The 22,636-nt window shown below is 40.1% G+C and overlaps 1 protein-coding gene across 4 annotated transcripts; it reads left to right on the top strand.

Moving 5' to 3' along the window:
- Positions 1-1,497: 1,497 nt before the first annotated feature.
- EOGT (EGF domain specific O-linked N-acetylglucosamine transferase) lies at positions 1,498-22,080 on the top strand. 4 transcript variants are annotated; one of them, XM_035337354.1, is made up of 17 exons: positions 1,498-1,665; positions 2,399-2,445; positions 3,249-3,473; positions 4,129-4,229; positions 4,756-4,864; positions 4,954-5,048; positions 6,132-6,236; positions 7,375-7,481; positions 9,253-9,356; positions 11,847-11,939; positions 12,762-12,833; positions 13,367-13,453; positions 14,525-14,593; positions 15,686-15,747; positions 17,440-17,559; positions 18,453-18,555; positions 18,911-22,080. In XM_035337354.1, the coding sequence occupies exons 3-17, from the start codon at positions 3,264-3,266 to the stop codon at positions 19,055-19,057; spliced, it is 1,584 nt and encodes a 527-aa protein (XP_035193245.1). In that variant the 5' UTR covers positions 1,498-1,665; positions 2,399-2,445; positions 3,249-3,263; the 3' UTR covers positions 19,058-22,080. The 4 variants fall into 4 exon arrangements, with proteins under 4 accessions (XP_035193245.1, XP_035193242.1, XP_035193244.1 ...); XM_035337351.1 differs by lacking the exon at positions 1,498-1,665 and adding an exon at positions 1,783-2,008; XM_035337353.1 differs by lacking the exon at positions 1,498-1,665 and adding an exon at positions 1,783-2,013.
- Positions 22,081-22,636: the final 556 nt, after the last annotated feature.

Below are 22,636 nucleotides of genomic sequence, written 5' to 3'. Positions count from 1 at the left end.
AGATATAAAACCTTTTGTCAGGGTATTAGATTTGTAAAATTTACAAAAATAGATCTAAATACCTGTGCCAACCATTTTTGGATTCTTTTATCCTCCTTCAGTGCAACCTTTACTATTGTGTGAGGAGTGGCCTACTGTCTTAATCGTTGGAGCCTTAGAAAACCAAGTAGCTGTTGGAAGGTAACAGACTTCCAAGTATTCTGTTTTGATCATCTTTGACATAGTTCTTTTCAGCTTGTTTTGAGGAAATGTTAAGATTAATGTGTACTAGGACATGTGGAATTCATTGCTGTGACAGCCTAGAAAAAAAAAATAACATGCAAAAGGAAAATTTAGGTCAGGATACTGACATCCACTTCCATTTAATTTTGTGACTTCTTAAACTTGGGGAAGCGACTAATTTACACCTCATTCTCACTGCCTAGGCAAGTACAAAGTTTAAGCTTAAAAACTTACAGTATACTGTTAGTTTCTCATCCTTGGTAGGTAATGGAAAGGCCTCTGTTGATGTGGGTGGGTTTGGATGAGGTACAGGCTGCATTGGTACAGGTTTCCTCAGGCATGGTGTTGCATCCTTTAGGAACAAAGGAGCAAATGTCGAAAATCATATGTATCTGTACATTAGAGTAAGGGTTAATTCTGTTGTTTTTTTTTTTTTTTTTTTTTTTTCCTGTTACGAGTTTGTTACACTTTATGTATGTTTTGCTAAGGGCTATAAAGATCCTTGAAACAAAATGGTTTATCACATGGTGAAAACGGAACCCTTGGTTTCTAATTGTAAAATGTGTATAAACTGTAAAAAGCAGGGGGCAGGGTAAAATAAAATTTGACAGAGATGTAAAATGTTTCTTGTAGGTTTTTCGTCTTGGTGGGTATGTATGAAGGTAGTGGTATGAAAGGAAAACACTGAGGTTAGAAACGGCTGTCAGATACATCCCAGGTACTGTGGATTTAACTAGAGCTACACCCGTCCGTTAATCGTGTGGGGTCATGCGTGTTTAGGTACAAGAGCCGCGCTTATTTATGAAGTCACAGCGGTAATGGGATTAAAGATCATGTGGAATTCAAACTAATTTCCTTTATTCGAGTGAAACAGCTTTCTAACATCACATGCCGCAGGGGCTGTCAGGGGAAGCAGGGCAGGGGGACCCCCGCGGTCAGTCCTTGTCCGGCCGTGTGGGGCCGGGCACTTGCCGCCCGCCTCCTTTCCCCACCTGTCAGTGAGGCACAAAGGGCCTCGCCTGGGGGGAAGGATTCATGTTACTTCATGCGATCGCCAGGGTTGAAACGGAGTAAAACCTTCACTCGGTTTACTGCGCTCCCTGGGGTACAGCAGGGGGGGCTCGGCCTCGTGTGGGGGCGCGGGGCCGGGCCGGGAGCTCTGGGGGAAATGAGACAATGGGGTGCTGCGGGGCTGCGCTTCCTGCCGAGCCGCGGCAGGAAAAGGCCTTTTTTTCTCCACATCCTTAAAAAACAGCGCAAGGAATGGACTTTATTTTGGGTAGCAAAAGGAAGACGCGCCGACAGCTTTAATCACCGGCACCATTTCCATTGAGAGGCCGCGGGGCAGCGCCGGGACACCCGTGCCCGGGCACGGAAGGGGGTGACCTGGCGGCCGGGCGGGGGGGGTTGACCTGGCCGCCGGGCAGGTGCTGCCTGGCCGGGGTTCGGCCGGCTTCTTCCAGCCTGCCCGTGCGGGCACCCCACGGCTGCGCGCTGACAGCCGGCCCGGCTCCTCCCTCGCTCCCTCCCTCGGCCCCGCAGCCCCCCACCAGGGGCCGGGCCGCGGGTGTGAAGGAGGGGAGCGGCAGCGGCGGCGCCGCCCTCAGGGTGGGGGCGGCCCTGGCCCGGCGGCCGCCTTTTTCCCCCGCCGAGCCTGCTCGGGCTGGGCTGGGCTGGGCCGGCGCCGTGTGCTCCCCCCGGCCAGCCGCCAGCTGCCGCGGCGGGATGAGGATTAAGGCTGCCGGGCCCACGGGCCGCGGGGCTTTGCGAGGTGGCCGGGCGTGAGGTGAGGAGAGGGGGGGTGCCGTGAGGGGAGGAGGCCGGCGCGGTGCTGAGGGGGCGGCCGGCTGCGGGGGCCCCGGCTCTGGGCTGGACATAAGCCCGGGCCTCTGGTGCTGGGTGTGGGGCAGCTCTCGAGGTCTCCGTTCCTCAACCAGAGCCCAGGTGGAGGGGTGCTGCTGTTCTGGGGGCTGGGTGCGAGCTGGAGGGGAGGGAGGTGGTGGGAGCCCCTTGGGAGCCCCGTGTTATCTGCCCTCGGGGGTCCAAGAAACGCCCCATGGCTGCTGACAAGTCGCTCTCCTTGCCCTGAGCTTTCCTCCAGATGCAGCCCTGGGCTCTGAGGAAGCTTCCTGTGCAGGATGTGTCTAACTGCTTTCCTCTCCCACCGCCCTGCTAGGTTTGTGTACCTGGGAAATCTGACGCGGTTCTCCTCAAACCAAACAGGTAAAACTGCTTGTGTTGTCGGGGTTTTGCTGAAGGCTTCACTTGCAAGCAAACATGCAAACTTTGGCGAGTTATGATGCCAAAAAGGATTTTTAGATACAGACAGATTTTTTTCATCATCAAGAAGCTTAGTGGTTCAAAGCATGGGTGTTTGACGAGAAGGTTATATGACCAGTGAGGTAGCCAGTCTGCTCTAGAGGCCATGGATACATGTGGGCCTATAGTTAATTTACTGTATATAACACACGTTCAGAGTCTTTGTAACGTGATGTTGACTGCTGATGCTGAAATATTTAAATTTGACCATTTATTTATGACTGCATAACTCTCCTTCATCTAATGATTAGTTCATTTATTCCAAACTGCAGAACATATTCTTTTTTTTTTTTTTTAATATTTCTTTATAAGCTAAAATTCCTTATTTCTTCCCCTCCCCCTCCAAATACTTCTACGTTTTCTTCCTGCTGTCTGGACATTATATAATCTATACTTAGTTTCCACATTTGAACTCTCAGGATCCCTTGGGATTTAGCTAAAGTAAACACACCCATTTTAGTTTGACTGTGAGTTGGTAGTGTGTAATAAACATCAATGACTAATGATTCAAAGATAATCCTGCGGTTGTACAGTTTAGTCTCTTAGTGAAAGTTTTCTTTCCGTAGGGGCTGAAAAATAAAACCAAACACCCAGCAACACAAGTAAAAGTTCTTTGAGTATATGACTGACTTTTGGTAAATATTACTTAAAACGCTTGAAATGTGCTATGCTGCAGTTGTGTAAAGTGTCTTTTTTTATAACTACAGAACTCGAAGGTTGCCATGTTCATGTTGCTTATGTTTGGATTGCTACTGCAAGAAATCCTGGCTAATTCCCAAGGTGAAAATCTTACTGAATTCAAAAACATTCCAGAAGAACCATTATATAGCTACAAAACTATTAACTTGCCAGATGAGCATATTCCATACTTTCTGCACAACAATCAACACATTGCTGGCATCTGTAAGCAGGACTCTCATTGCCCATACAAAGTAGGTTTGACTTCTTTTTTTGTTTGTTTGTTCAAATGTAATTTTGGGATGGTTTATTCTGGGAGTCCTAGTGGTTTGTTTAGGAATGATGATGAATTGATCTCCTTCCCAGTGAGTTGGCTTTGTTAGGAATTGGAACTGGATGGTGGACCTGAGGATCTGGGCTGTGTGTGTCCTGGGGCGATTATAGTGTCTCTCAGGCTGGAGCTGCTTTGGAGAGCTGGGGATGGGAGCTGTGCTCCCTGTTTTCTGCCTTTCTACTGCAGAACCAACGTTTCTAGATTTGCCAGGCAGAGCAGTGGTACTCAGCCTGGAGCTTGGAATGCTGTGCTTCATGTGAGCTTAACTTTGTTATCAATAGCTGTAATCAATGTGAGAACTTTGGAATCCTACTGACTGGTTTGGGAAAACTGGTTGTGCTGAGAGATGCATTAAAGACCAGAATAATATTGCTGAGCATATGTGTCTCGTGTGGATCCTCCGCTGTGCGGAAATAATCAGAGTGTTCTTTCTGAAACAGCTTGGCCTGTTTTCAGAGTCTTTTTATGTAAAATTTGTTAGCAACAGGTAGTTCGTAAGCTGCCAACTAAGTTTAGTCGTTTACTGTTTTGCCATTGCATGATCAAGAACTATATACAATTATTTTGTCTTACAGAAATACTTGAAGAAACTAAAATCCTGCTGGGGTTATGAGAAATCTTGCAAATCAGATTACAGGTTCAGTTACCCGGTGTGTGATTATGTTGAAACTGGATGGTAAGTTTCATTTTAAACATATAAAGTACAGTATGTCCAAAAATAAATATAGTGTTCACTTCTGTGTTAGCCGTGGACTTAACATTGCTGTGATATTTAGAGTCTAAAGGATGGCCATGCACCTTTGTGCAGATGTGTGTATGTATACGTAACATACATCTCCCAACATGACTTCAAGCATTTTAAGGAAGAAAACGCTTGAAATACTTCCTGTCACAATGTTTTCCTTATTCTGATTTAGCCTTGAATTCAGATTCCTGAAGTAACTCTGGAGTTCTTTTCTTAGCTTTAAAAAACAAATGAGAAAAACTTTTTTAGACTTTTACGGGAGAAGAGCTTTAAATTGTCATTGATGTTTTCACTTACATGTAGCTGATAAGTTGCTTCCTGTTCTGCCTTTTAAATGCCAATAAAGTAACTGGCTGGCTTTTATGTTCCACTTTTAGTGGAAAAAAACGTTTTCTGTTAAAGTTATTACTAGAATTGAGCAATGGCCCTTGGTTTCCCTCTCTCCTTCATACACCAGGGCAAATGACATTGAGACAGCCCAACAGATATTCTGGAAACAAGCTGACTTTGGTTACATACGAGAGAGGCTGAATGAAATGAAAACCCATTGTAAGCCTGCAGTAACAGTAAGTATTGAAGCATACTGTACTTTCCACTTCCTTTTAAACATAAGTTTTGTTCTTGATACATTTTTTTTTATTATTTTTTTAAACAGGGAGATTCATCTCTGACCTGTTCTCAATACCTTCAGCATTGCAGGGCGACAAACTTATACATTGATTTAAGAACTGTAAAGAGAAACCACGACAGGTCTGATTTGCTTATGTTACAGTAAAACTAAGGGATGGCAGGGAGAGGGACTTGAAGAATGTGATTAATGAAGTTGTACATATAGCTTGTGTGCTTGTTGCCATGGGCTTTGCTGGTTCAGAGGCCTGTTGCTGAAGTCCTCAGATGTGCATTGCTGATGCATGGGCGATTGAAATATTTCCTTCTATTGACTGAAGAGAGGGCAATCTTTCTGTACCTTGAGGTGTTCTTTCTGTATCTTCAGCCATATTCTTTCTTGTTCAGGTGACATGCAAAGCAGAATTGTTTCTGCATAAGGCACTGAGAACGCCTTTCCTGTGCTAGGCGCCTTTATACCGGAACCAGGAATGGCATTTTTAAATGCAGTAAGACCAAAGAGAGATCAGAACTTGAACCTTGCCATCCTAAAATAAAATGCGACATAATGGACAACGTGGGGGAGGGGGAAGTGCCACTGATAGTGGCATCACCCATTTTTCTTTTTGCCTCATCTTTGAAGTCAGTTTCTTGTGTACCTGACTTGGAAAGAGCTGGTTCCTGACTGTGACACTGATACCCCTCAGAATGGATTTTGTCATCTTCTCAACCTATCCTGTAAGCAAGTTTAGACAGCACTCTTAGCAACTTGATTTCATGAAACCTGTTCTTGCACCTTGTTCATTGTGTGTTGAATAAAATTCTTGGGTGAGTAACTGGTTTAAGAAATCTGAGGAGAATTTCAGTGAGATTATTTTTATTAAAAAAAAAACGAAAACAATTTATGATGCTCCTGTAAGTAATCCTAGAAAACCTAATTAAGTACTCATCAGGTATGTGGAAATGATACCTAATAACTTTCTGAGTGTAGCACTGTTTTGTAGATGGCTGTATAGAACTCTTGAGAACACCGCTTTATTTGGGAAGCATTAGGAAATGCTTCTCTTATGCTGAAGAAAATACTCCAAGTTTGAAATATTTATGAAGTATCTTGTTAAACTGAGATTAAACAATACTGGCTTGAGTATGTAATCTCAATTGCAGAGCACTTGTAGCACTGTTGCACAAATGCACAAAAACTGATAGACTTTTACTAACTTGCAATAGATTCAAAGAAGACTTCTTCCAGAAGGGAGAAATTGGAGGTCATTGTACCCTTGACGTTCAAGCATTTTTGGCTGAAGGTCAACGCAAGAGCCCTCTGCAGTCTTGGTAAGAATCACTTGTCATGGCTACTTCCAAGTTCACTTATCTTTTTTTTTTTTTTGGCACTAGCAGCTGTGTAGTGTATTTCATTCTGGGGAAACAGTTGTTCCTTTCTGAGGTCAGTCTGAGAGTTCATATTATATACCTCTAGCACTTACATCTACATGGAGTGCTCTTCTGAACTATGTTACATGTAATCGTATCTTTTCTGCCGAATTGACAGCAGTAACAGATCTGAAAGTGCCTTGTAATCTGAGGTTCTAATATTCAGGTCTTTTTTAGAGCAGATGTTAGCTCTATGCCTAATCTTATGCCTAATCTGAAGGAGACAATTCTTTGGTTGTTAAATGCCTTAAAGTTTGCATTTGTGCCTTGGTTCACGCAGTCCTAGCGATGTTGGATCCAGTGCAATGCCTGATCTGGATGTATATTCATGCCTGTGTTCCCACTATGAAACGGGCGACGGTCTACGGGCTGAGTAGGAAGTGCAGAGGATGCTTTGTGGTAGCTGGTTTAGTATCATGGGTAACATGTTAGCACTTCAAAGCTGGATTGTCAGTTAATTGATGAAGCATGAAGGAACAGGAGCTACCAAGGTGCCTGTAGGAATACTCTCTTTATTCTTTTTTTCCATGTTCTCAATTATTTTTTTCCCTTTTTTGCGCTGATGGTCAATTTCTGTTAATAACAGCTGCAGAGGAAGAAAAGACTTCTCTCTACATGCTATAGTCATCTTAACTGCTCATCCTTGTTTAGATCCAGGAATAATAAATATTGCATCTGCATTCATTATTCTGGCCAAAGCATGAAGATCTTGCTGAAGCGTCTCTGGCAATGCAGATCAAGTTAGACTCACGGATCTAGCCTCTAAGGCTCTCTGTTACATCTCTGCTGCCTTGATTTGTAGATCAAAGGTGCTGTTCACTCCTGAGATCAAAGGCAGTGTTTAACTCTTGAAGCTCATAACCTGAAGAACTTTACATTACAATTTCAAATAATTTTAATTGGCAGACTTTATCAGATTTCAGCAGTCCTGTTAAATCAAACTGACTGGATGAACAGTTACTGAATCTCAGATGTATGAAATACACGTGTTCAAGTATGTTAATGTCAAAGCATGTTCTGTGTGATTAAATCTTTGTAGGTTTGCAGAACTCCAGACATTTACTGCATTAAACTTCAGGCCCCTAGATGATGACAAGTGTGATGTTGTTATCGAAAAGCCAACATACTTCATGAAATTAGATGCAGGTAACTGGTATCTTCAGTTTATTTTTTTAATACTACAGTACTGCAGTAAAAAGAGCCCATATGTACCATGCACATATACATTATGTCATTACGATTGTCAAATTTGCTTGTAATATTGTTTTTCTGAAAGATGGTGTGACTTCTTCATTCCTTTTTTTGTCCCTTTAATTCCTTTCATAAGGTCAGAAACAAAATTCTTTTATGTTTAAAACCTTGGGTTTTGCCACAGATGACTTAAAAAAAAATAAATAAAACCTTCCACTTGTCTTGCATGGTCTTCAGCTCTTAATTGTTCTGATTTTTGTGGCTGTGACTCTGGTACAGTCTGTGATTTTGGCTGTTTCTGGATGACTTTCTGTATTATGAAACGCAGGGTATAGGTGTGTACATGTCTTGCTCTAAGTGCTCAGTAATTGAGGAGTCTGTGCGTGGTGAATGATGTGGCAGAGGAAGTGCATTCAAAGACAAAGTTCAAGGGAATAAGTTTTGTTAGTTGATTAAAATACCCCTAGAAAAAAGGCAAACAAAGAAATCCCACAACCCTCTTTTAATCTTGAAGCTTCAAAGTTACCTGTTTTCTACCTGCCGTGGCTTTGCACCTCTCTCGTTACAGAGAGCTAAGGTGAATGCTGTTCAACACTATCCAAAAACCCACAGTAGCAACAGCACCCAAGCATCTGGAGTGTGAAACAGTGGTACTCAACGTTTTTTTGAAGTTCACCAACCTTTTTGTTCATGCAGTATGGTTTGTGGACAAGTCTTAATGAAAGAGAATGGTAATGCTGCAGACAGGCAAACAAGGTGCTGTGGAGTAAGCTGTGGTTTAAACTGTGTAGCTGTCTGCTGTGTTCTGACCACATGATACGCTGCAACTGTAAAGGGGATTAACTCCTCTAAACCTGCAGGCCTGTATCTTGTATTTCAAAGCTGTTCCAGTTCCCTGAACAGAAACTGTGGAAGAGGTGCTGCGCTGTCAACTTGTACCTTTTGCAGCTTTGTTCTAGCTGTGCTCAGAAGGTGATTGTGTCCAGCCTCTCTGTTTTTGGGGGAGGCAGATGAGAATATCTCTTTGAGCAGGATGGGAGGCCCAGGAGCTACTTCCTACCATGGCAGCTCTTCTTGGTCAGAAGCTTAGAAATGGGAGCTGTGTGCACGTGGTCCCGAAACTGGTGTCTAGTCTTAGATAGCAGGGAAGCTGGACTGTGTTACCTCCTTTGTTTCATGATACCTTTTATGCATCATGATTTTAAGGTATTAATGTGAGAGACCAAGAGTGAACAGGAATGCTCTGAGAAAGAACCTGAGGAATTACTTGGGCCTTGGCTTCTGTGCAAGTACAAGTTCTGTCTTGTAGTCTGACAGTGAGAGCTTCAGTTTACCCTAATAAAAAATAACTAAGAGGAGTGCCAAAGGCCTGTTTTTAATGTTTTCTGTATCTAAGTAGTTTTTGTTAGAGCTATAGTTGCTTTCATATGCTTCAGAAAGCATTTGCATTCTGTAATGGGAAATAGTATGTGAAATTTATCTTTTTCTTTCACCATCGTTTTGCTTGTATTCTGATTTCTTTGAACTTTTAAGACATTTTACTTCAGATTTCTTACCTGTATTCCTTCCCTTTAAAGGTTTGCTTCTCTAGGGTACATAAGAAGCAGTCAGTCAGGGAGAAAACTAACATAAAATGCAGGATTCTACTAGTGAGAAAATGAATAAACCAATGAAAAGTGGAATGAATAATGTAGTATTTTGCCAACCATTTTTTTCTTTTTCTCAGGTGTTAATATGTACCATCACTTCTGTGACTTCGTCAATCTTTATATCACACAGCATATCAATAATTCCTTCAGTACTGATGTCAACATAGTCATGTGGGACACTGTAAGTCTGCAGTGCTTTAATGTGCTCGTGATGGATTGTACTTCTGCTTTATGGATGCTCTGAACCTTTTATTAGCTAATCCTTAGCTTTCATGTGGACTGTAGCCGAGCCACATGGAACTGATAAGTTTTTGGATCCTGTTAATACAGGTGCATGAACAATAGTAAAAGAACAGATTTTGTGCAATAATCCATGTGTTGTTTGAACTATGCCACAGTTCATCCTTTGCTAGTACATGTTTATGCCTTTTTTGGTGTGCTAAAAAATCCCATCTTTTGTATTCCTAATATGCAGCATTTGAATATTGCGTGCTGTTTTCTGTGGACTCTTTTCTCTGAGAATATTGAGGTAGACTTACTGAAAACTATTTTTCTATATTTAAAAAGAAATGCAGCCTTGGATCTTTCTAAATCAGTAATGTGTGACCTGTAATAAAGAAAACTTTTTTTTAAAAAAAAAACAGTTATGACTGATACAATTATTTGGTGTATATATACATGCATATCAAAACAGGGTCTAATATTTAATTCCTTTAAGTAGCTACCTTACGGGTACTTCTCTCAATCACCCCTGAAAATAAAAGTAGCTTTTAAGTGGGGCTATTTCTGCTGTGCTGCTGAGTTGAAATCGTGGCTGTGTTTATGAGTAGTATAGTTTTAATGTCCTGTATTTAATTTCTTTAGGAGAGTGTTAAACCAAACAAGTTGGAATATGCTGGATAATGTATATCAGGTGCAGAAGAAACAAAACTTTTGATGGCTATGATACCATCCCACATCTATTACCTTGTTCTCCTATAATACTGTATTTTCTTCCTATGTATTTACTGCTGTGACAAATACTCACCAGAGAATTGCAAATATCTACTACTTGCTATTTATGAAAAACCTCCTTGTCTGGAGGAGGTTTTTTTCACCTTTCCTTAATTCAATTACATTTTGAAAGTTAAAATAAATGTGCCTGCCAGATAAGCAAGCTTATTGGATTTGATACAGGAAGCTGTTAATCCAGCTCCCGTGGCTTTCTGAAAAGATCAGATGTGTCAGCGCTGTAAGTTACTTTGAAAAGCAAAGCTTTTTCTTATATTGCATTGTTGAATCAAATAATTCTTTCAAACGTACCATTCTCAAAGTAAGTACTGCCACGGCACTATCATTTTAAATGAGCCTTAACTGCTCGGTCTGCCTGAGTTCATCACCATGGACAACCAGATGATGGCACCAACTAACTGCTGATGAGCTGTTCTATGATGATTGAAAGATAGACTTGCTCTTATTATTCATTCTCTTTTTTTTTTTTTTTTTTCTTGAAGTAATTAGATTTGGGCATACTTTCTAGCTACTGTAGAATCAGTGCACTGTTCTTATTAAACAGTAATGCCCTCAGATGTAGGTTAAATAAAGCAGAAAATGAGTAGGAAACCTACTGGGTGTTGATTTGCAGACTGTTTCTGCAAATGCAGAAAGCAACATTTATAAAGCACTTCTAAGGTGAGCAGATAGGGTTAGAGAGAAGTACTTTCAGCATGGAAGATCAGTTCTCTGGAAGTGCAATTCTTCTAACACAGACTACCAGAAAGCAGTATGAATTGTAAAATTTAATGGCAGAAGGAGGGGAAGGAAGCACCTCTTCAGGTGAAGGAAATCTGACACCCTTTAGATTATTTTGCATTTTAGTAGGTGTCCCTTTTCTTCTGCAGTTATTTATAGTCTCATTTTCAAATTTCTTGTGAATGTTTCCACGTAACTTTCCAAGCAGGCTGAACCAGCTTTAAAGCTGTAAGGAAGCTTTAAGCAAGAATCATATTTAATTGCATTCCAAGACTCAGCCCTCAGATGTTTAGGTAGTATTGCAGGTCTGAAGGCCCCCAGTTCTAGGACTGAAGGGCCAGTCTCACAGGGAGTCATTGGTTCTTAAAAAGTTCTGCAGAGCAATGTTGCTAAAGGGAAGTCTTATACAGCTCCATAGAGAAACTTCCTGGCAGCTTGTCAAATTAATGTGAAACGTAGTTTACTGGTTGCTTCTTCCACTAAATCAGATCGTGGCCTTCAGTTTGAGATACATGTGCACCATGCAAGTGACAATCCCAAACAGGTGGTTTTTAGTCTCAGGAGTCAGGTTTGTGCCTTCTACCCACCCTTCATTTTTGTTGCTTACATTTACTTTGTATTCTGTTGTCCCTGGGATAGTCAGTAGGTATTCTTGCTCCTAACTCACGGATTCTAATCTGCTGCTGAAGAATTTCTCTAGATTGATGATTTATAGAACTGCTATAATAAAAATCAACTACCTGCCAGACAATCTGAGTTAACTGCCATTGTAAACACAGCAGCAATGTCTGCTTTCTGTCCTAGGCTGTCTTAGGTCCTGCGGTGGTGATGATGTGCTACTAAGTGTGTGTTTAAACCTGTATATAGAGCTTGTAAGTCATGAAGGGAGTTGTATGCATTTATGTAATCATTATGCCTCTCTTCTTCCTTCCAATCATAGAGCTCGTATGGCTACGGTGACCTGTTCAGTGAGACGTGGAAGGCATTTACTGACCATGAAATAATACACTTGAAGACCTTTGACTCTAAAAGGGTATGGAATTCTATATTTCGTTTTAATTCATGGTGACTGTGTAGTAAATATGACTGCTTTTAAAGCTGCTCCTGGATGTAGGTGTTTCAGAGGAGAGCACGGATACTTTGTGTGTTTATTTGTGCAATTTGAGTGTGCTACCTAGCCAATGAGACAGAGTTGTAACCTAATTCTGAGGCATGTCTGCACTTTACATAGATGGACCTAACTTCTCTGTCTTCTGAGAGGTGATATTTATGTATTAGTTTCACTTGCACGGCACCCACTACTGCAGCTGAGGGTTCTCAAATTTTACTGTCTTTCTAAGGCTTCTGATTCCTGTCTAGGTATGTATCTTCCCGTGCAACTGTTAGTGTACCTGCTACTTATCAAAAAACAACAACAACAAAAAACCACAACCAGAACCAACAACAAAAATTAAAAATAAATCCCACAAAACAAACCCACGCAGACAAACCAGTAATACATTTTTCTCTCACCAAAAACATATGAATTCATTCAGAGCTCATTTCAGTCTCTTAAATCTTTTAAACCCGGTCTTAATCTTACCAAGTTTTCTTCTGTGTAGTTCACATTTGTTCTGTTTTTTTTTGGTGTGCTTTTGCGTTGTTTGTTTTTAAACCTCTTCCCACACTTGTCTCTGTAGCATCGAATCAGGATTGCCTTTGTTCTATTCATTTGCACAGTCAAGGAAGTGAGGATGTTCTTGACAGGAGCACGTAATTGCTAGCTCATTATAAGCAGTGATCCCACTGAATGAGCACGGGATGTGCCAGCGGAAGGTAGCAGTGCAGTGTAACTTCTTGTGATCTTCCTTTGCAGGTATGCTTTAAAGAAGCAGTCTTCTCATTACTGCCTCGGATGCGATATGGCTTGTTTTATAACACACCATTGGTGAGTCCTTTTTATCTTGGTGTTAACTGGATTTATATATGACACTATAAAGTCTGAGTTAATGAATCTCTCCAATGTCTGGCTGAGTTATCATGAAATGTACTGCATTGAAGGTCTCTGTAGCTCCAAATGAAATGATCTTCCCTCAGTATTAAGATTTTAAAGTTACTTTAGCTAGTTGATAGTAAGTGGTTATGTGCAATCCTCTGTCTCACGGTTTATGAGATGTGTATTATAACTTTTTAACAGGAGGGCACTGAACTTACTGGTGTTTTTGCAGAGAACAAGAGCTTGTATGCTGACAGACTTTCCTAGAGGCATTAGCTCATGTGTTTAGGCTCTAACAATGAGAGAGACGTGTATATTTTAAATGAAAGTGCCACTTGTGTTGCAGCGAATAGTGATGTGCTTAGTGCAGAGCATGATAGTTGGCTTTTGTTCCACAAGAATGGCAAAAGACTGATCCCAAATAGATTTCTGTGAGCAGATTAGCTTTGTAGTAACAATTGCTTTTTTTTTTTTTTTAATTTCAGATTTCTGGCTGTCATGGAACAGGCCTATTTAGAGCATTTTCTCAGCATGTGTTACACAGATTAAATATAACGCAAGAAGGACCCAAGGTATGATAAACGAGCAATAAAACTGTAATACGGAGCTGACAGCTCTTACTGGAGAAGCAGCATCAGCTAGTTGGTGTGATGCTATCCTAGCGTGGAATAGTAGCGCATAGTGCACTTTGTCCTTTCCTGTGATTCTTGGCCTTTTCCGATAAGTCAGTCTGTTCTATGAAGAACTTCAGCAAACATTTGTGTATGTCTGTGGCAGCTGCCTTCATGTCTTCCTTCCACAGGACAGACTTCAGAACATCTTCCTTCCAACACTACGGTCTCCTCCCTGCTGATGAGACCCTGCGCAGGCCTCAGGTCCAGCAGAGGGGATCCCACAAAGCAATACAAGCTTGTTCTCTGCAGACGTGCTCTTTATCAGTCCTCATAGCTATTGCTGAGCTCCTCTCAGAGGAGGAAATGATTGAGTCCGGTCCTTCAGTTCCTCCCTGGTACCATCTGGCTGGCCCTGAGCTTCTCTGTTGTACACACCGGTAGTTTTCAAAAACTGTTGCAATGGCTGCATTGCTGGATGCAGCAGTCCTGGGCTTCTTGAAGTATTTGCTAGAGAGTAGCCTACATATTATCGCTGAGGGGCACGTGTTCAAAGCACTGCACAGGCATTTAGTTACGATTCTCCTGCTGACACTAATGGGAGTCATGCAGTTAAATCTCTTTATTTCACTTGGAACATTTACTCCCATGAGTCCAATTAATTTAAAGAGGTAAAAGGAGGAACTGTTATGTAAGTAAATTATTTTTTCCAAGGATCTTGTGCACAAACCCTCCTGAAAACTGCTTTCCCGCTTTCAAAACTTCTGTATGATGTGTAATACAAAGGCTCTTTTGTACTGAATAAAATAAAATGCTTTGGTTTTTGTTAATAGTCAGACTTTCATGCAGTTTTTGACACTTTTAATCTGTTGGAAAATACAATGTGAATTTTAAGGTGGTTACATCATCTACTACATGAGGAGGGAACATATTTAGTTGCTCAAATAACTGCCAAAAGTAAATATGGAAGTTATGTGTTTTTTTTAAGTGAGGTCTGCCTCATAGCTAACACTGCTGCTTCTTTCTTTTTAGGATGGGAAAATTCGAGTCACAATACTTGCACGCAGTACCGATTACCGGAAAATATTAAACCAGAATGAGGTGCGGTTCTTTTTATTTTTAAAACAAATCCATCAGAAGTTAATTTTGCTCATTGAATTGATTTTTTTTCAGGCACAACCAAGACATCTGTCCACTAACAAATCTTGGACAAATACTTTCAGTGCTAATAATTTCTTCTAGTGTCTTCTATCCAATTTCTGTACACCAGATACTGAACCTTGCTGCTCTTTTTCAATGGAAATCTACAGATGTAATATTAAAAGTATTTCCTCTTATTAAACAGATGCCGCACAGTTTCTAACAAAATTAAATAACTTTGCTTTCAGATAATTATTTTGTTTCTAACATTCCAAGTGTTGAAGGCTCTAACAAAACACTTTGTTATGCTTGCATATCAAAATAAGCAGTTGTATCTGAGAGTATGCATTCAAAACTCAATGAATTTTCATATTTAATCACTTTTTTTTGAATCATACAGCTTAGAGAACTTATGGTGAAGCTTCTCTGGTGATAAAATAACATCAATTCTTTCTCTCTTCATTCCTATCTGTTAATACCTGAGAAAAATGAATTGGCATTATTATCCCCAACTTAGTTAAGGGAGAAACAGGCTTGTTTGGTGCAATAGTTCAGTGGCAAGTCAGGGCTCAGATCACGAGACTTGTGCATTATCTGCTAGACTGTCTACAGTGCCTGCGTACACTGCTATATGCAGGGTATTTTCTGATACTAAGCACATAACACAAAAGAGAGAAGTTAATCTTTTGGAAATCCAACCCAAAGTGTCACATCTTCCTGCCATTCCCAGCAAAACTGCTACTAGTCTGTGGTTTGGGAATTGGGCCCTGGAGCATGCAAAAGTCAACTATAGTCTCTGGGAGAGTTCAGGAGATCCAAGTTCCCTCTGCAGTGGCTGCTCTGCTAGGAATAACATATGTATCCTACATGGAAATGTACAAAAGCTGAGGAGCATCTTTATATGACAGTGACAGGATGTTCTGTCTTCCTAATTGTAATTCACTGGTGAGGAGGTGGAGTGTGTGAAACAGTCAGGAGTGCAGGGAAAGAATTAATTGAAGCAGAACACCAAATCACTGTCCTTTTTTTTTTTTTTTCTTCCCCCTTCCTTAGCTTGTGAATGCTTTGAAAACAGTATCAACGTTGGAGGTCAAAGTGGTAGACTACAAATACAAGTACGTATCTTGATAGAGAAACCTAGTGTGGTTACATGCTGTCGGTGGGTTGTGGAAGCTGCTTTCAAGCAAAGGTATACGTGCTCCAATGTCTAACCTTTGCAAAATGGTTAGACATTTTGGCGGTGGGTGAGTAAGTTAAGCACTCCCATTCTATGATGCAATACTTATTATGAATAGCTAGGGTCAGTAAGCTCAGATTAAAACTGGAATGAGCATTTTTTTGCAAAATCATTTTTTTCCAAAAATCATTTGATTTTTGAATCAAATCATTTTTTGATTTGATTCAAAAAATCATTTTTTTCCTGTTTCTTCCCCTCTCCCCAAAACAGCTGCGTTACCACCACCCTTATGTGTTTGCTAATGCTCTTCGGCAACTGCTGGTCAGTAGGGATTTCTCGTGTAGGATGCTAGCATCTTATTTGGTATGATTTTTAAGCTATCATTCATTACTAAATTCTTTGCTGCTCTGGTGGCCCTGAAGACACCACGAGGTCAGTTTGTGGTGCCCAGATGTGCTAGGCACTGTGCCAGGAAAAAATGGTTTGAAGAGAAAGCTCCGAAGCAGTGTATTCCTGTGCCAGATGGCAGCAGCTTGCATGTAGTCAATGGTGCTGTCACGGGGCATGCGGAAACAGCGAGGAACTGAATCAGCAGTGCGAGATCAGTGCTTTGACCCAAGCAGAGACAGAATGAAGAAGTCAAAAGAGTCTTATTTCCTCTGTCAGTGACAGCCTTTGAGCAAGCTAATCATGTAGAAGAGGGTGGATACCCTTGAGACAATATTTAGACCAACATATTATTGGAAAGCATAACCAAGAGATGCTTCCACAGTTCCTGTGCTTGTCTAAACTGTAGTACCATTCACTAACAGATTTCCACAGCTATCCTGCTGCATCACTCCAATCATAGTTAAAGGGTTTCCTCAGTGTCTGCCCTTGCAGCACTTTAAGCAGTACGCATTTTCTTGTTGCAGTTTAAGACAGTTTGTTTCTATTGTCCTCAAAATGGTCGCAGAGGAAGTTGCTCTCTTCCTTTTAAATGTATGAACTGTTAGTATGCAAATGAAGCCTGTTGTGGTTTCCCTCTTCAATTGTCTGCCTTACAGTTAAGTATCTTTTGTCCATTTTTAATTTGTGTGCTCAGGGAACACCTGGTTATTTAGAGAGAATACTGTGTTTGGAGGTTACATTCAAAGGGTGGGAGAGAAGTGAGTTCCAGGCAGGAGCTGAAAATGAATAAATGAATAAACCCTGTGTGTAAGTTTGGGTTGGATATCTGCATCTTTGAGAAGGAGTTGCACACTTTTACAGTCCATTTAGTCCATTAAAAACAGTGGAGGTCCTTTGTCTCTTTTTTTGAAAGATGATGCAATGTTTTTTGGACGTTGTTTAAAGCAAGTTTTAAAAAAAAATACTTCCAAACTTACATGAACTTTAACTTAGGAATAAAATCAAATTTTTGGAACAGACACTCATTAATGTGAAGTTCTTGAAACCTGTCTGCATTTCTTCTAATTCCATGCTGAGTTATTGCTTGCTGAAGCATTTGTGATTCTTAGTATTGTTCCTTGAAAAATCAATTCTCTCTTTCAGTATTCCCTTAAGTTAATTTTGTGCTTTCTACATGTAACTAATTCTTGCTGAGATGGAGAGGCATGCCAGATCACTATTTTTGTTGTGTTGTCTGCAGGGAACTTGAATTTTCAGAGCAATTGAGAATCACGCATAACTCTGATATATTCATTGGGATGCACGGAGCTGGACTTACCCATTTGCTCTTTCTACCAGATTGGGCTGTTGTTTTCGAGCTGTAAGTCTATTTTTCTCTCTCCCCCCTCTATTATACACACAACTGCTAATGTCTGTTTATATGTGTTAATGAAGTACTCTCCACTGCCAGTATTTGATTATGAACGTTTCTCTTGCATTGTCCTCTAGACTTCATTTTTGGCAGTCTCTTCTCCTGGGAATAGGAAGTGAGGAAGCTTTCACTATAAAATATGGTGTAACTATTATACAGGCTTATCTTTGTAAGGTGCCACAGTATAAATAAAATGCAGCCTGTTAGACAGTTGCTTGGGAGAAAACCTTTTTAAAGCCTCACTGGTCAGATTCTGCCAGGTGGGTCTGAGATACAACAGTATTTTGGTGATCTGTCTGATGTAAGATGCATGTCCAGGCTGTTAAAGATTGCCCTGAAGGGTATGTGCTCCTTTTCATACTTGGGGCATGAGCACCGCTTGCTAGCCAAGCTCAGCTGAGTGTCATCCTGTCCTACCTAAATTTCTCCAGTAGTTTTTTTTAAATATATTTTTGTTATGAAGCTGGCTTAGTTGGCATTCCAGTTCTATAGAACTAAATAAAATGCAACACGCTTGTCCAAAGAGCGCTGAATTTCCCATCCTGGGGACATTCTGCTTAAAACCCCTGCAATAGGGAAGGCTGCTTTTTACATGCCCAAGAGTTGGTACAGCTGGGCAGGGACATGTCTGATACATGGATGTGTCTCAGAATGCCTCCTTGACCACATCTTAAGCACAGGTAGGTAGCCTTTGTTCTTGTTTCTAGTGGAGCAGAATTTGTCTGTGCTTTTGTTGCCTTGGAACTGGACAGCAAATGTTTGGACTTTGCAGTTCTTTTCCTGTTTCACCCTTGTCAACTTCAGCACAATCTGTAGGTAAATGATCTTCTGCCTGTCCCTAGATACAACTGTGAAGATGAACGTTGTTACCTGGATCTGGCAAGGCTGAGAGGCATTCATTACATCACTTGGCGAAAAAGAAATAAAGTATTCCCTCAAGATCAGGTAATGGTGGCTAGCGGTGGAAGGGTGGAGATGTTCTTTCTACTGTAACTATAGGAGCTGAAGGCTAGCTTATCTTTACCCATCTGTGCTCTGAAATTTGAAATATGGTTTCCTTCTTTAGACTAAATTAAATTCCATGTTGTGATTAAGAAATCATTTGATATTAATGGCTGGGGTAAGAAGAAAAATTGAGTTACTTAACCATTAATCCAGTCCATCCATTGCATGATGTTTTGCAGTTACTTTGCTGACTCATTTGCCTCAGAGCAGATAACACATGCTCCTTTTTTTTTTTTTTTAATGGAAGATGTATGGAATCTTTTTCTGTCTAAAAGGCCTTATTTTATTTTTCTAGGGGCACCACCCAACACTGGGAGAACATCCAAAATTTACAAACTACTCTTTTGATGTGGAAGAATTTATGTACTTGGTGCTTCTGGCTGCAAATCATGTTTCACAACATTCCAAGTGGCCATTTAGGGTAAAGCATGATGAATTCTAAATTAGACTGAAATACTATATTTTAAATAATGCTCCATAAAATATTGTAACAACATAAAGCAAAATGCTGGTGTGAAAAAAGTAAACCTCTACGAGGGAAGTAACTCATTAATTAGTCAGACCACTTCAGGGCACCCTACCTTACCTTTGTCACCAATCTCTTTAATTCTGTGGGTTTTCCAAATATAGAAGCAATCAGAATATTTTTGTTTTTTTCCCCCCACTATAGTTTTACATTCCAGATTGTGAAATACTTGTTGTCTTTACACAAAGATATGTCCATCCATTTCATTTAAGATTTTCTGGGAGGAGGTTAGATACTAAGTTTGTTAAAAATGTATGCCTACTAATAGGTAAGGAAATGCTAGCGGATGAAAAGTGTTACAGATTGGTTTCTCAGTGTAGCCTCTGTGGGAATGAAATAGGCCTGTCAGAGTTCCTCTTCTAAAGAAGCTGGATGCTTTTATGTAATCCTGTATCTGTAAGTAAAAATCTGAATAGGAATCCTCATGTCACTGTGAGGCACTGCCCAGTATGTCACTTAGAGTCAAGTTACATGACACAGTAGTTCTGAGATGTTTGGTTAGTTCCTCTCTGTCACTGTTTGTCATTGCTGTGCTTGGCCATTTATTGTTTGTAGGTTAGAAGAGCTTCCTTTGAAAAATAGTGGTTGTAGGAATTAAGCAGTTAAGGAAACTTTAATTTTTGTCATTTAATACAACAGAAACTGCAGACTTCTATTTCAAGTTTAGAAACATTTTCAAGGTAGAAAGCAGTGTTTCTGATGTTCTTGCATTTGAATATAAGCTTCGACTCTTCTCCCTCGTGTATTAAATGCTAAAATAGAGCAGATCTGCTCTGTAGGTTTAGTCAATCTTCATCAAAGCAAATAAATCTTTTGCTAAGTGAATGCTTACAAACTTCAGGTAATCTGGATATTTCCTACCTTTCACATAAAACAGCACTTCTGCAATGGAAAACCCAAGCAAATTAGAATAAAACTTCATCCATTTTGAGGATGCTAATGGGAATGTTTTTTTTTTTATGACAAATGATAAGACGCACAGGGTGTATTTCAGCTGCAGCTGGAAGGAAATGAAATCATGAGGAACTTTGTTTTTGGAATTGCTAAAATCTGGATCTATTAATATTTTTCTTTTAAAAAAAAAAAAAGTTGAAGAGACAGTCCAGAAAACTTTGGAAAATCCTTCCCCAGTCAGTAACATAGTTCACTGTTTTCACTGAAGGAAATATTAAGCCAAAGTTGAGTTCCTTATAAAATTCCCTCAGTAGTACCAACATGTCAGCTCTGGGGGAATGCAGGTGGGGAGATGAAAAAGTAGTTCTGTTTTTTTTAAGTGGGGCCAGAAGGATGTGTGGAAGAATATTTTCAGTGCGATTTTAAAAAAATTAAATAAAGATTCCGTTACAGTATGGATTTTCTTTGGGACTGTATTCCCATGGTAGACTTGCAGTATAATCACGCAGTCTCAGTGGCTTGAAGCAAGGCATACATTTGTATGCAAAAGCAAGACAGTTACAGTAAATGTAAACACTCCACTGGTATAATTGTAGATATTATTGACCGCCGTACCCTAACAGTCATAGGCAATTTCACAGAGTGTAGGTACATTTACTGACCTGCCTATACTGGTAAAAATGAGTTACGGTAAGCATAATTTTCCTATAGATCTCTCATGACCTTAAGCAGTGCATAGGAAAAGCTAGACGCAGCTGATACCCAAGGGATATTGAGGTGTTTGGTGCAATTTTTAGTGTATTGTGTTACTGATGGATAAAACTCGTTTACGTTAAAGAACCTTGGAAGCAAAATTGCACTTCTTGATATGGGGGGGGGGGGGGGAAGCCTTTTTTGAGAAATACAATTCCCTGTATTTGTGTATTTTTAATCTTTTTAGGGTTTTTAAAGAAATAAATGTATAAAAAGTCAGTAAAATGTCTGAGGAGAGAAAAAAATGCAATAATTCAAAATAAAGACATTTTAAGTAAGAATTGTGCACAGATGTATTTGGTAACTTTTCTAATAAAAGCTTTTTATTAAAAAAGTAAAAACTTTTGGTCTTAGTTTGTCAGATTTTGGAGGCAAGTATTTTTAGATGCTGTTAGTTGCATAGAGTCATGTCTCTGTCTCTTCCTGCCACGACAACCTGACGTTCTGAGGTCATCAGCATATTGTGCTGATGGCTTTGTTGCCAGGGGGTTTTACAATTGTTTTGTGGAATGCATTTGTGTATGCTTAACTTCCTGTGCTGCAGATGATGCTCTTGAAGCCAGTGTGAGAGTACAAATGTGTTTGCATCTTTACAGAAGCAGCTAATGAGGAGCTTCGCTTTCATGCTATGCTAGGACTCACTAAAGCAAGTGGCCAACCATATGCCTGAATGTGTGCAGGAGAGGCTGTGGGGACTTAATTCAAGGTCAAAATATCCTGGTAATGTTCACCTGTTTCAGCAAATTTGAGCGTAATGTCAACAGTCAGTGGCCAATGTATTCTTTAGCCTTTATGGCTTAGTATTACTGGGATGAAAATACTATTTTTGCTGACTAGCTTTACGAACAGTCACAAAATTATCTTGGCAGTAGGAAGCTTTTATTGGATTGATGGGGTTTTGCTGATAAATCCTGAGAAAACTTGGACAGCAGCAGATGTGGCATGGGTGACTTTCTTAAAGAGGTTTTGGGCCATCTCGCTCTGCCAGCAAATTGGAATTGGAGGGAATCTGGGAGACTTTGCGCCACTTGTTCTTTAGGCAAGGTATAGCTTTGGATTATATTTTTCTAATAGACTGTAGGAGTTTTGTTCCTTGCTGCTTTTGATTTTTTGTCTGTAGTTCACTGATGTATAGAGTCTCTTTTTAACTGGCACGTTGGCACCAGCATGATGAGTTTAGCTTTGGCACTTAATGAATGCTGCCAATCCTGAATACTACCAGGATTGCCTGTGTTTCATGTACAGTGTAAACTGAGAGCTGGTTTTGAAATAAAAATTAACTTATGGATGCACATGGTGTCTTTCCTTGTTGCTTCAGATATCTTCAAGATGTAGTTAAAACTTTTTCTTTGTGAAGTTCTGTGGAAGTTGGGTAAGTGTGAGAAATGATGTGGGAGGGGGAGGTGGTAAATCAGGATTATTAATCTTAAGAATACATTTGTAAATATTAAGGCAATACATTCTTAAAACAAATGAAATAATGAAACTTAATTTTTGCTGTTAATCTTACTGGCTATATGGTTCATGAGGAAACCAAGGGTTTAGAATATCATTTTTTTTTTTTTTTTTTTTTTAAGCAGGAGAGAAATTAAAGGAAATATTCTTGAGAGCTTTTTATCTACTTAAAATGGTAAAATATGAAGGGACAAATTTCTTGGATTTCAATATTGAAGAAATGTTTCAATTGGCTGTGCTAGCATTGCAAACGAGCTTTTACTTTTGTTCCTCTGAACATGCATTTCTTATGGACTTTGTCTGAAACAAAATAACTGGTCCTAAATGCTCTTCTAGCTCTGGACCCTGAAACAGCCAAAATCGTTTGGGTCTTCACATATTCCTACGTGAATT

The sequence above is a fragment of the Oxyura jamaicensis genome, chromosome 12, assembly GCF_011077185.1.
Source record: "Oxyura jamaicensis isolate SHBP4307 breed ruddy duck chromosome 12, BPBGC_Ojam_1.0, whole genome shotgun sequence".
Lineage (NCBI taxonomy): Eukaryota > Metazoa > Chordata > Aves > Anseriformes > Anatidae > Oxyura > Oxyura jamaicensis.
The sequence above is the reverse complement of the archived record's forward strand: the minus strand, read 5'-3'. Positions and strand labels throughout refer to the sequence as shown.

Coding starts and splice junctions, on each gene's coding strand:
- EOGT (XM_035337354.1), top strand. CDS start 3,264: ATGTTCATGTTGCTTATGTTTGGATTGCTACTGCAAGAAATCCTGGCT. Junction 5,049..6,131: donor GTAAAGAGAAACCACGACAG/GTCTGATTTGCT, acceptor AACTTGCAATAG/ATTCAAAGAAGACTTCTTCC. Junction 11,940..12,761: donor AGACCTTTGACTCTAAAAGG/GTATGGAATTCT, acceptor CTTCCTTTGCAG/GTATGCTTTAAAGAAGCAGT.